A 14,141-nucleotide genomic window follows, 5' to 3' on the forward strand; every position below is an offset into this window, starting at 1 on the left:
AATACCAAAGTTTTTTTTTGTTCCTGAGGTTTTATGCTCATGGAAGTTCTTTAACCTGAGGTTTGAAAAATAAAGCAATCCATCTTTTCCTTAAACAGGAATAGAGCCAATAACTTTTTAAATTTTTATGCAAGGGCAAAGGAAATACGCAGACAAAGAGGGGGGGACTTTTTATGCATCACTATAATTAACGCTGAACATAAAGTCACAGGCTGGTATAATGTAAAGAGCAATTATGTTAGAGACCAGTGATCTGGATTCAAGCCTAACTCTGTCTCAAACAAGACATGGATGGGATTTTGAGACAAAGTTCCTGGAACATTTTTGTGTCTTGGATTCCTCTGTTGTGAAAGTATGGTTGACATGACAATATGAGACTGGGCATGCAAAAACATCTTGTAAGAAAGTGATTATTTATAATTTAGAATGTGCTGGCTGTCAGTAGCAGCATGTTATCATTCATTCAGGGCAGTTTCTGGACTCTATTTGGAAGCTCAGCTTGAAGCAAAAGCAGCACTTTAAGAACAGAAGGTCACACATTCTTAAATTCTTTCAGTTCTTGAAAGCGGTAACCTTGGAAACCAGGCAGGCACCACCCCTTTCAGTCATAATGCTTGGTTTTTCTTGCTTTTCTCTGTAATGTTTGGGGCATCGCTATTGTATTGTCTTTTATTTGTGTTCTCTCCATAACCTTAACATGAGAAAATTTCCTTCTACTGAAGCAAGTACAAAACCTTTCTAATCGCACCTTCTGTCCGCAGCTCACCTACTGTTTGCCCGGCTTAGCGGTTGCAGCCCCAGAAGTCTTCAAAGACAAAAACTCTCAGGAGGGGCAGAGTAGGCTACTTCCTGAACCCTGAGTTAAAGGAATTCAGGTAAAAAGGCTAAGGTGACTCCGATTCAGGTGCAACAGCTAACCCAAACCACAAAAATTAACACAACATTCTTCCTACAGACAAAACCCTCGCGAGATAAGACAGCAAAGGGCGAGAGAAGTCCACTTTCTCGCGAGAAGAGGGGGCGTCGGCGGAAACTGGGAAGTGGCCCCCTAGGCGACCCAGACACCACCAGTGGGCGTGGCCAGAGTTAAACCCGCCCCCTTCCGGCTCCTTTCCCCGCCCTCTAATCCTGAGGTGTTGGGCCCGAGGTGCGGGTAGTTAGGTGCTCTTGCTTCGTCTCCGCTAGTGCAGGGTCGTGTTCAAAGCTTCCAGAACGGGTCTTGGCCCGATTTGAGGAGAGGGGGCGGGGAGGGGCTTGCGGCCCCGCCCCCTTCTCCAGCTTGTCCTACAGCGCACTGGCCCGCCTACTCTCTCCGCGGGCCCTGGGGCCGCGTCCCCCTGGCAACTCAGCGGAGGCCCGAGCTTCTGCCCGCAGGTCTCGGCTGTGAGGTCCCCACGCTCAGCTCGGTTCGTCCCCATGGTGGGTTTCGGGGCCAACCGGCGGGGCGGCCGCCTGCCATCCTTCGTGTTGGTGGTGCTTCTGGTAGTGATCGTGATCCTCGCTTTCAACTACTGGAGCATCTCCTCCCGCCACGTCTTGCTTCAGGAGGAGGTGGCCGAGCTGCAGGGCCAGGTCCAGCGCACTGAAGTGGCCCGCGGGCGCCTGGAGAAGCGCAATTCGGACCTCTTACTCTTGGTGGACTCGCACAAAAAGCAGATTGACCAGAAGGAGGCCGACTACGGCCGCCTCAGCAGCCGACTGCAGGCCAGAGAGGGCCTGGGGAAGAGATGTGAAGATGACAAGGTAAGGACGAGCCCTCTCAACCCCCATAGTATCAGCTCAGGAGTGAGGTGGTTAGATCGCTAGCGGCTGCCTTATGCCTTACAGGATTGCAGCCCCCGAGGCTCCCCCTTACTGCCGACAACTGCTTCTGTCGGACTTTTCCTGGTTTATCACTGCCACATTCCCCAGTTCCTGCCAGACGTAACTGGCTGTTAAGTTCTGGTTCTCAAGAGTGGCCTATGTGTGGATGCCGCCTTTTCTCCAAGCTCAGTTGCTGAGCTGGCAGTAGTAATCATCTGGCCTATGTGGCCGCATTATGTTCACAGATACACAAATCTGGAAACTGCCAGATTTGGTATGGATATTGTTGCCTTAGCCTTATTCCATGCACACTGATCAATATTAATTTTTTTGTTTAAAGAATGGAGCCTCCTCTAACTCCTCTACTTATGGTAGTCACCATATATTTTTAAAGTAGTATGACTTTTCATAAATCTCTATAGGTCAGTGTATTGAGTAGTTTTAAAAAATCAAATATTACTGCCATTTTTGTGACCAAAATGTTATGAGAGATAGGTTCTGCAACTATATATGCACCACATTTGTGATTTGGACATAGTTAATCCAAAATTATGTACACAGTATGAATTGTTAATGAAATTAGTCAAAAAGGTAGAATCTAAAAATATGTTCTGTGCAACAGAATCTCATGTCAATGCTCTCATTGTTTTTGAAAGGAAATAAAAATGAAATTTTGTGTGCTTAAGTAGATATTATGGTTGGTGTTTTATGCAGATGGAAAGCCAAACAAAGTTTAAATTTATAAAGTTTAAAGCTGTAACTAGATCTACTAAATAGCCTTTGTTCTTACTAGCATATTGGACTATATTAATTTATGATTTATGAAACTTCTGTTGGCATAGCAGAGTTGTGAAAAATAGATGCCTTTCTGTACACTTCTTTGGTAATTTTCACATTGTTTTGTGTGTGTTTCAATTATAATTTATTAGTTTTTATTTTGTATATCAAAATCATTTATAGTAAATGATTATCAATTAAAATCTCCATGGGCTCCCAACTTCTTTATTGTCACCAGCCTCTACCTTAGTTCTATTTCATGAAGATTGAGGTCTTTAGGTAAGTGCTTTTCTATAACCTCTTCCTCTTCACCACAACATAGACATCCTCTGAGAGGAGTAAGGATCAACAAATTTATACACAGTACACACTGAACTCTAAAGACAAAAATTCTCTTGAATGGAGTAGGCAGAAATCCATGAAATTTTGAGTATTTAAATGAAGTCTTCAGATTCTGAATAGTTAGGTATTGCTACTCAAGTTCTTCTCTCCAATCTGAAAAGAAAAATAAGCCCTCTCTAGTAATTTATATTCTGGGTTCCATTTCTTCCATCTATTGGACTGTAATGATCAGTTTTAGTAGGTTTTCACTTTTACCTTCAAACAAGTATAGGTGTCCCGTTTTAAGAAATTTTTTATTTCCCTATATATCCCTTCTTCCAAAGAACCAATTTCTTTTTTCCCCCTTTTTCAGCTGAACTACAATTATGGGTGGTCTATAAATGCTTCATCAACTTCTTTTTTCATCCTCATCCTAATCTTGATTTATTCAGTCGGCCAGCCTTCTTTCCTCTTCTTTTCTGAAGCCATTCACTTGAAGGTCATTAAGTGACAGTCTTCTGAGTCAAATCCAAAAAACATTTTTATTCTCAATCTATTTAATCTCTCAATAGTTTGGACCTATTGATTATCTCTAGCTTTTTGGAAGCGATTTTCCTTCTTACTTTTATACACTATTGAACTCCCCAGATTTGTTTCCTACCTTTCTTACTATATTCTTTGTTGGATTTTTTTCCCACTCCAACCACCTAATAGTGGACTCTATTCTGGGGCCTTTGCTTTCTATTTAGAACAGCATTTTTAAAAGTGGTGTTAAACAGAATACTGTCTAGGAATTCTTAATAGGTGATCAGGAGGAGAACAGGAAAACCTTCTTTTTGGGAGAGAAATGTTGAGTAGTATAAGTAATATATCCTCTTCCTGGAGTTCATATGTGTTACATGCTCTTAAGTCACCTCTGACTCTTGGCGACTCTGTGAGTGAGTGAATGATGTCCACATTGTCCTTCTTCAGCAGCTCTACTCAGCTTCTGTAGATTCATGTCTTACGACTTTTATGTAGGCAAGCCATCTCATATTTGTTTTCCTCTTTTTCTGCTGCCTTCTATTTTTCTCAGCATTATGGTCTTTTCTCTTTTATTTATTTTTTAAGTATATTTTATTGATTATGTTGTTGCAGTACCAATTTTTTCTCCTTTTCCTCCCCTCCGCCCAATAACCCGCTTCTCTCCACCAATCCCATCCCCATTAGTTCATGTCCATGGGTCGTGCATATAAGTTCTTTGGCTTCACCCTTTCCTACATTATTCTTAACTTTTCCCTGTCTATTTTGTACCAACCAATTATGCTTCTTAATCCCTGCACCATTTCCCCATTTCTCCCCTTCCACCTCCCAGCTGATAACCCTCCAAATGATCCCCATACCTATGATTCTAGTTTGCTTAGTTGCAGTTTGTTTTTATTTTTTAGATTCAGTTGTTGATAGTTGTAAGTTTGTTGTCATTTTAATGTTCATAATTTTGATCTTTTTTTTAAGTAAGTTCCCTTGACATTTCATATAATAATAGCTTGGCGATGATGAACTCCTTTAGCTTTACCTTGTCTAGGAAACAATTCATCTGCCCTTCCATTCTAAATGATAGCTTTGCCGGATAGAGTAATCTTGGTTGTGGGTCCTTGCTTTTCATCACTTTGAATACTTCTTGCCACTCCTTTCTTGCCTGCAAAGTTTCTTTTGAGAAATCAGCTGACAGTCTTATAGGCACCCCTTTGTATGTAACTCTCTTCTTTTCATTGTGGCAGTTAAGATTCTCTCTTTATCTTGAACCGTTGGCATTTTAATTATGATGTGTCTTGGTGTGGTCCTCTTTGGGTCTAGCTTGTTTGGTACTCTCTGTGCTTCCTGGACTTGTATGTCTGTTTACTTTGCCAAATTTGGGAAGTTTTCCTTCATTATTTTTTCACATAGCTTTCAATTTCTTGCTTTTCCTCTTCTTCTTCTAGCACCCCTATTATTTGGATGTTGGCATGTTTAAAGTTGTCCCAGAGGTTCCTATGCCTCTCCTCGTTTTTTTCGATTCTTGTTTCCTCATTCTGTACTGGTTGATTGTTTTTGTCTTCCTTATGTTCCAAATCATTGATTGGTACCCCAATTTCCTTCCCTTCACCATCGGTTTTGTGTGGATTTTCCTTTGTTTCATTTAGCATAGCCTTCATTTCTTCCCTTATGCGTTTGCCATACTTAAGCATATATGTCAACCTGTGAGCATCTTTATCGCCAGTGTTTTGAACTTTTAAGTCTGTTTGGTTGGCTATCTTCTCATCACTTAGTTCTCCCACTGGAACCTTGATCCAGTCCCTCTTTAGGGCCATACTTTTCTGTCTCCTCAACATGGCAGGCTCCTGTGTTTGTTTGCCTCTCTGTCTTAGGTAGAGCTATCACACCTGTTACGTTGTAAGGGGAGGAGCCTTAGCTTCTCTTCAGTACAGGGCGACCTGTTTCACCTCGTTGTGGCGCTGTGTGTGGGGGAAGGGGTCTGAGAGGGAACAATGCTGCTTGCTCAGCACTTGTCCCCATTCCAAGCACTTCTCCCTCTTCCCGTATGGGACTGGCACCTCTCTAGTTGTTGCCCTGGCTGTTGTTCCTAGAGTGGGTGCGTTTGCAGACGCTCTAGAACCATGGGGACCCTTTAAACAAGCGGACTCTACTGAGAGACTGGCAGTTTCTTCTTCCACCCCAGCCCCCACTGGTTCCTTCAGTCAGAAGCAATGAGGCTTTAGTTTCCCTAGCGCTGGGAGCGCTCCCCAGGTGTCCCTCCCTAGTTTTTAAAATGTGAGACTGCGCTTTCCGCTGGCCTGCCACTGCTGCAGCCCCTGCTGCTGCTGCTGTTACCACCACCACCACCACCACCTCATCACGTCCTCTCCGCCCCGGCTCCACCCCCTACCTGTCTGGATGAGTATTTCTTCTTTATATCTTTGTTTGTTAGACTTCCATGTAACTCAATTTCTGGAATTTCTGGTTGTGTTTAGTTTTGAGGTAGTTATATTCCTTCTTAGTTGTGGAGGGAGATACAGAGTGTCTTTCTAGGCCTCCATCTTGGCCGGAAGTCCCAACACATTTTCCTATGGTCTTTTCCAAGGAACCCTGCCTTCTCATGATGTGCCTGAGTAGGACAGCTTTAACGTTTTGTCATTTTTGTCACCAGCGATGTTTCAGGCTTAATTTGTTCTGCTTGTTCATCTTCCTAGCAGTCAAGGGTATTTGTAAAGCTCTCATTTAACACCATATTTCAAATTAATCAATTTTTTTCCTGTCAACCTTCTTCACTGTCCAACTTTTGTATCCATATATAGTAATTGGGAATACAAGGGTGTGGATGATCTTAACCTTGGTCTCTAATGAAACCTTTGCCCTTGATGATGTTTCCTAATTCTTGCATTGCTACCCCTCTAAGTTTCAGCCTTCTCTTGATTTATTGGTTCCAGTCTTCATTTGCTTCAGTGACTGAACCAAGGTAAGCAAAATTTTAAACAATTTTAGTGTCTTCATTACCTATGTTAAAGTTATTTCTTCCTTAGTCATGATTTTTGTCTTCTTGATGTTCAAATACAGTCCTGCTTTGGCACTTTTCTTTCAGTTTCATCAGAAATTGTTATGAAGTCTCTAAGAAATCTATTAGTAAATAAGCCTATTTAATTTTGTTTAAACTAGTCTCAGTTAATTTGATCACAGATTTCTATTTTTATGGCCTATTTGTTTTCCTAGGTATCTTAACTACATTTCTTTGGCTAAAAATCAATGCAGCTAGCTTACAAATCTATACCTTTTATCTGTCAATTCCGTATTTTGAGCTAGTTATAGCATCTTTGTTGTAGTGCTTGAATGTTTGTTCTTGGGTCAATGAGGAGGCTTTGAACTGCTAATGGGAAGGGTCGTCTTGGTCTAGATGAGCCATAGATGAAATTTGTCCTTCAGAGGTGTTTCCTTTATTGCTGCTATTCCCTTGATATCTGGAGAAGTATATGAGGGGGGACCCCCCCCAAAATGGAATTTATTTATAAAAAATTGTGTATTTATTCTTATATGTTTAACCTTCAGTCGCCTTCAAAGAACTCCTTACTTAATGTAAAACACCTGTCAAGAGTTTTTGTTCCATTGTTCAAAACAGTTTTGAACATATTTTAAGGAGTTTGGAATATTTGGGGCTTGATATTAAGTGACTTGTTCCTAGTTCAGACCTGTCCTCTGCTGATCACCAACCCCCCACCCCACCCCCATCTCTCAAAAAGAAGGAGGAGGCAGCCTGCCCTACCCTCTAAGAGAACACCAAGCCCCTAGATCATCTGAAAGTCACTTGAACTTGTCCGTGCCTTGACTGGACCTTGGGTAGTGAACTCTAGGACCATGCCTCTACCCAGATTTCAGGAAGCTATAAAGGTCCTGGGAAGCTTTCCAGCTGACTTCACAGGAATCCTAATCCTCCATGGAGAGCAGCCTCAGATGAATTAAAACACTAAAGTACTCCCTTTTCTGAGAGTGAGAGGCTAGTAGTAAATGCACTGGATGCTAGAGTGGGAACCTGGGTTATGTTGCCAGCACTACTACTAAAATTACTGTGTGACCTTAGGGAAGTTACCTGAGTTCTCTGGGTCTCAATTTCTCACCAAGAAAATAAAGGGATAAATAAGACCCCTTCCAGATCTGAAATTTCACAGTTCCCTTCTGCACTCATTGTTCCAAGTGAATAGAAGGCCTATATGAGAGAGGACCCCCCAAAATCTGGAATTTATTTATAAAAAAATTGTGTATTCTTACATGTTTAAACTTTAGTCATCATCAAAGTACTCTCCATTTGATGGAAAACACCTATTGAAACGTCTTTTCTACTGCTCAAAACAGTTTTTGAACTTATGAACTTACTGATTTTGATGCCTTTTAGTGCTTCTGCCATTTTTGTTTCACCCCTTCCACATTGGCAAAATGTTTCTCTTTGAAGACTTTTCTCATCTGGGGGAAAAAAGTTGCTCACGGTGAAATCGGGGTGAATAGCGAACGTGAGGCATGGAGATCATGCTGTTTTTGGTCAAAAACTGCTGAACACTCAGCATGCTATGGACAGGTGCCCTTGTAAATCATCCATCATGAAATGGGCAAACATGCTGAGAGTCTTCAAAAAAAAAAAATTTCACTGAAGCCAAACACAGCCTCTCACAACACCACCAGTTGGTACACTGATACAGATGGATTCCTAGAACTGTCACCTAGCAGGGGAAGCCTGTACTACAAGGGGCCTGCCCTTCAGAAGATAATTCCATTTTGGGGGGGCAGAGGTTCCCCCTTGTTTGGTAGATCAAAAAACATTTTAAGCTTTGAAGGTTGCAAATTAGATTAGAATTCCAGGTCAGTTTATAGGTATGTGATTTGGGTACAAGTTATTTAACCACTTTTCTCATCCATGAAATGGGGATCATGGTACCTACCTAGCTATTGTATAGATCTGAGATCACCTGATTTTTTTACCTTTCCCCTAAAGGGTTATATATCCTTAAGGGGTGTATTAGTTGGTTAGGGCTGCCATACAAAATACTATACAAAAGACTGGGTGACTTAAGACAACAGAAATTTATGTTCTTAGAGTTCTGGAGTCTAGAAGTCCAAGGGTGAAGTGCCAGCATGTTGGTTTCTTCTGGGCCTGTCTCCTTGGCTTGCAGATGGCCACCTTTTTGTGTCTTGGGGGTCACATGGTTATCCCTCTGTGCACACACATCCCTAGTGTGTCTTCCTATTTTTATTTATTTTAATTTTAATTACTTACTGATTTTTAGAGAGAGAGGGTGAGAGAGAAAGAAAGAAAAGAAGGCAGGAAGGAAGATCAGTTTGTTGTTCCACTTATTTATGCATTCAGTGGTTGATTCTTTTATGTGCCCTCACCTGGGATTGAACCTGCAACATTGTTGTATCAGGAGGACACTCTAACCAACTGAGCTACTTGGCCAGGGTCCTCTCCTCTTCTTTTAAGGATACCAGTCTTACTGGATTAGGGCCCCACTGTGATGGCCTCATTTCAATGTAAAACTCTTTAAAGACTTTATTTCCAAATAGGTCATATTGTAAAGTACTAGGGTTTGAGACTTCAATATATGGATTTCGGAGAAACATAATTCCACCCATAATAAGGGGAATCCATGACATACATACTGCTTTTTCATTCCTCTTTCTGTCAGAAAGGTGCCTTCTTCTGTTTCCTAAATGTTGAGTATTTCTCTATCCTAACTTGAATTTTGACAACCCATATATTATACTAAAGCTATGTGGTCCATGTGGGCCAAATCAAGCTCTTGATAAATAAAAAGGGCTATTAGAATGCAGAAAAAGTCCTCCCCCCCCAATTTTTGTTTTATTACAAATTCAAAAAAAGTCAGTTTTGAGGTTTGAAGTTGAACAATAAATGACCTTTTTTCCCTTTAACATTCATGATCTTCCCTGAGGTAGTATGTACTTTTGGATGAATAGGAAAAAGGTAATGTACCAGAAAGGGGGATGCGAAGCATAGTACTTAAGAAAAAAAATCCTGTATGTGTGTTTGTACGTGTGTGTGTGTGTGCATATGTGTGTATGTATATAACACTCATACACATACCAAATATATATGTAAAAACCCTGGCACATGGTAGGTGTTTATTACTATGGGCTCAATCCTGGCTCCACCATTTCGTTTATGCATAACCTTGGGCAAATGACTTGACTTTTATGTGCCTCAGTTTGCTCATATGTAAAATCAGGACAATAATAGATATCTTTCTTACTTTTGTGAAGTTTAAATGAATAAATTCATTAAAATTCTTAGAACAATGCCTACCACATAGTAAAAAATATATTCAATAAGTGTTGTGTTAGCTATTATTATTCCACAGCTACTTCCTTATTTCTGTCCTACCTTCTCTTCAGAATGGGGCTCTATCTGCGTTTCTGTCCGGGATCCAGTCCCAGCTCCAGCCTACCTGCCTCACCCTTTGCTCCTGTTTGTCTGACTTTTTTTTTTTTCCCATTTCCTGGTCCATTTCAAGTTAGGCTTAGTTGACTCCTCCTATATTTGTCTTAGCTGACTCCCTGAAGCCTGGCTTTTCCTCTGTAATTTGAGGATCATCCTTCTACAGTACTTATAATATGCTGCACATTATAATTCCTGCCTTTGTCTCTCTCTCTCACCTGTCATAATCTGGCCAAGTTCTAGCTTTAACTGCTACCTCAAATTATTCTTAAAACATACAAAACTCGTACTTCCTCTTCAAACTATATCCCTTTCCTACCTTCTTGGTCCCTATAAATAATGCCCATGCAACCATTACTAAGACTGAGGTTAGAAATTTTGGTGTCATCTTTGATTACTTCATTATCTCATATTTAGTAATTCAACATGCACTTGAAAAATTGATTGAATTAAGTTTAAAAAAAAATTACTGGTAGTAGAATAGAGAGCATTGATTGGAAAGAGAGCACTAGTCTCCTTGCCTTGGTCTTTATTTCTTTCAGTCCATTCTCCCATTAAGCAAACCTTATCTTCATCAAACCTTACTTTCAAAGTGACTGCATCATGCACTGCATCAAGTCAGAATTCCAACTACCTTTGTCTCTCATTATCTCCTGACCCAAACTGGGTTCCAGACAGGCTGTTTTGCTTAATTTTGTCTCCCCACTGCATTTCTGTGTCATGTTCATTCCTGTTTCTGTACCTTTGTTTCTGCCATTTGACTTGTAGCCTCTTATACCTCTTTCCTGTGTGTCTTTTCTACCAATCTTACTACTAAGAGATTGTACTAATCTTTAGCATCTGATCTATGTCCATCATGAAGTTCCCTGGGACTTCTTACCTAGAGCATGCTTTTCCTCCTTTGTGCACAATTTGTATTTATTGTTTGAGCCACACTAATAAATTTTGTTCTTCATTTTTTTACTACTAGCTACTTACAGGCTAACCTTGTATCTTGACCCAATTTTAAGTTCCTTGAGGAAGGACCATATTTAACATTTTTGTCTGTGAGTTCTTGATAGTCTTCAGTGCTGATACAGTGTTATGGGTTACTGGATTAGGATGGGCCTGAATTCATTGTCTTGAGTCCTTATTAAGACTATTTGGATACTGATACACAAAGACACACAGGGAAGAAGGCCTTGTGAAGATGGAGTTCCTGAATGGAATGATGCATCTATAAGCCAATGGATTGACAGCAATACCTAGAAGCTAAGAAAGAGGCAAGAAAGGGTCCTTCCCTATGGAGTTCAAGAGAGAGAGCATGGCCCTACAGACAATGTAATTTTGGACTAGTAGTGTCCAGAATTGTGAGAGAATAAATTTCAGTTGTTTTAAGGCACCAAGTTTGTGGTACTTTGTTTTGGCAGCCCTAGGAAACTAATACAAAGTTCAATAGAAGCTCCAGCAGACTTTTTTTTTTTTTTTTTGGTAGTATCTGACAACTTGATTCTATAATGTATATGGAAATGTAAATAACCTAGGATAGCCAAATTTATAAAAATAAGAACAAAGTTGGAGGACTTACACTCTCTGATTGCAAGACAAAATATAAAGATGTAGGAAACAAACAGTGTGGTATTAATGAAAATAGGCATATAAATTGCTGGAGAATAGAGTGCAGAAATAGACCCCCAGATATATGGTCAATTGGTTTTTGACAAAGGTGCTAAAGCAGTTTAACAGGGAAAGGAAAATCTTTTCAACAAAATTTTTTGAAACAACTAGGTATCTTTTTAATTTTTTATTCTCACCTGAGGATATTTTTTCATTGCTCCTGCAGAGAGGAATGGAATATGAGAGAGAGAGAGAGAGAGAGAGGAACATTGATGTGAGAGAGAAACATCAATTGGTTGCCTTCTCATGTGTGCCCTGACTGGGAATCAAACCCATATGCTGGGTATGTGTCCTGACAGGGAATTGAACCTGTCACCCTTCAGTCTATGGGACTATGCTCCAACCAATTAAGCCACACTGGCTAGGGCTCTTACTTTGTTTTTTTAATCCTCACCCAAGGATATGTTTATTGATTTGAGAGAGAGAGAGAAACATTGATCCATTGCCTCTAGTACATGCCACAACTGGGGATTGAACCTACCACCTAGGTATGTGCTCTGACTGGGAATCAAACCTGCAACCTTTCAGTGTATGGGATGACACTCCAACAAACTTAACCACCAAGCCAGGACCAACTGGATATCTTCACGGGGGAAAAAAGAACAATAACTGCTACCTTACAAAATAAATGAAATTAACTTGAAATGAATCACAAGCCTAAATATAAAAAATAAAACTATAAATATGCTAGAAGAGTACACAGGAGAATATATTTATGCCTTTAAGATAGACATGGATTTTTTTTTAAGTATATTTTATTGGTTATGTTGTTACAGTAGTTCCAAATTTTTTCCCCTTTGCTCCCTTCTGCCCAGTACCCCCCTTCCCTTCAGCAATCCCGCCCTCCTTAGTTCATGTCCATGGGTCTTGCATATAAGTTCTTTGGCTTCATCCTTTCCTATATTATTCTTAACTTCCCCCTGTCTATTTTGTACCAACCAATTATGCTTCTCAATCCCTGCAGCATTTCCCCATTTCTTCCCTTCCCTGCTCCCAGCTGATAACCCTCCAAATGATCCCCATACCTATGATTCTGTTCCTATTCTGGTTTCCTTAGTTGGATTTTGTTTTTATTTTTTAGATTCAGTTGTTGATAGTTGTGAGTTTTTGTTGTTATTTTAGTGTTCATAGTTTTGATCTTCTTTTTCTTAAGTAAGTCCCTTTGACATTTTATATAATAATAGCTTGGTGATGATGAGCTCCGTTAGCTTCACCTTGTCTGGGAAGCACTTCATCTGCTCTTTCATTCCAAATGATAGCCTTGCTGTATAGAATAATCCTGGTTGCAGGTTGCCTTTCATCACATTGAATACTGCTTGCCAGTCCCTTCCTGCCTGCAAAGCGTCCGCTGAGAAATCAGCTGATAGTCCTATAGGCACCCCACTGTAGGCAACTCTCCGCCTCTCTCTTGCTGCCCCCAGGACTCTGTCTTTATCTTTCACCTTTGGCATCTCAGTCATGATGCATCCTGGTGTGGTCCCCTCTGGGTCCAGCTCGGCTGGGACCCTCCGTGCTTCCTGGACCTGTATGTCCATTTTCTTTGCAAAATTTGGGAAGTTTTCCTCATTTTTTTCAATTTTTGCTTCCTCATTCCGCACTGGTTGACTGTATTTTTCTTCCTTATGTTCCAAATCATTGATTTGAACCCCGGTTTCCTTCCCTTCATCGTTGGTTTTGTGTGGATTTTCCTTTGTTTCACTTAGCATAGCCTTTACTTCTTCTCTTACGTGTTTGCCATACTCAAACATATCTATCAAGCCTTTGAGCATCTTTATCGCCAGTATTTTGAATTCTGCATCTGTTAGGTTGTCTATCTCATCTGTGAGGTTGGCTCTCTTCTCATTGCTTAGTTCTTCCACTGGAACTTTGATCCATTTCCCCTTTTGGGCCATACTTCTGTGTCTCCTCATTCTGACAGGCTTCTGTGTTTGTTTGCCTCCACGTCCCAGGTACAGCTGTCGTTGTAAGGGGCAGAGCCTTAGGGATTCATCAGTACAGGGTGACTTCTTTCACCACCGTTGTGGCGCTGTCTGGATGAGTATTTCTTCTTTATATCTTTGTTTGCTCGACTTCCATGTAGTTTGATTTTTTGGAACATCTGGTTGTTTCTAGTTTTGAGGTAGTTGTATTCCTTCTTAGTTGTGGAGGGAGACGCAGCGTGTCTGTCTACGCCTACATCTTGGCCGGAAGTCCTAAGCATGGATTTTTTGAGGACACAAAGAGCATTAACTATAAAGAAAAAATTGATAAGTTAGACTATCAAAGGTAAAAACTTTGCTCCTCAAAAGGCACTATTTTTTTTAAAAAAACAAGGCACAGATTGGAAGAAATATTTACATGTATCTGAAAAAAATTTTACCAGAATATACAGGGTGGGGCAAAAGTAGGTTTATAGTTGTAAGTATGTGAAACAGTTTACTCTTGTATTATTATTGATTATTGTATTATTTTCCATATGAACAGCCTACATTTACCCCACTCTGTATATAAACCTCTTACAACGCAATAATAAGACGACCCAGTTTTTAAAATGAGCAAAATATTTGAACAGACATTTTCTCAAAGAAGATTTATGAATGGCAAATAAGCTCATGAAAAGATGCCCAATATCATTAGTTATTACAAAAATTCG

The 14,141-nt window shown here is 40.4% G+C and overlaps 1 protein-coding gene across 5 annotated transcripts in view; it reads left to right on the plus strand.

The window, feature by feature from the left end:
* Window positions 1-1,133: 1,133 nt before the first annotated feature.
* GOLM2 (golgi membrane protein 2) overlaps window positions 1,134-14,141 on the plus strand; it is a 132,411-nt gene continuing 119,403 nt past the window's right edge. For all 5 annotated transcript variants that reach the window (XM_090270523.1, XM_090270525.1, XM_090270524.1 and 2 more), the window contains exon 1: window positions 1,134-1,743. In XM_090270523.1, the coding sequence (XP_090126649.1) occupies window positions 1,417-1,743 (327 nt within the window). In that variant the 5' untranslated portion in view covers window positions 1,134-1,416. The remainder of the gene's footprint in view (window positions 1,744-14,141) is intronic.

This window comes from Furipterus horrens, unplaced genomic scaffold, assembly GCF_987537825.1.
Source record: "Furipterus horrens unplaced genomic scaffold, mFurHor1.1.pri manual_scaffold_3, whole genome shotgun sequence".
Taxonomy (NCBI): Eukaryota; Metazoa; Chordata; class Mammalia; order Chiroptera; family Furipteridae; genus Furipterus; species Furipterus horrens.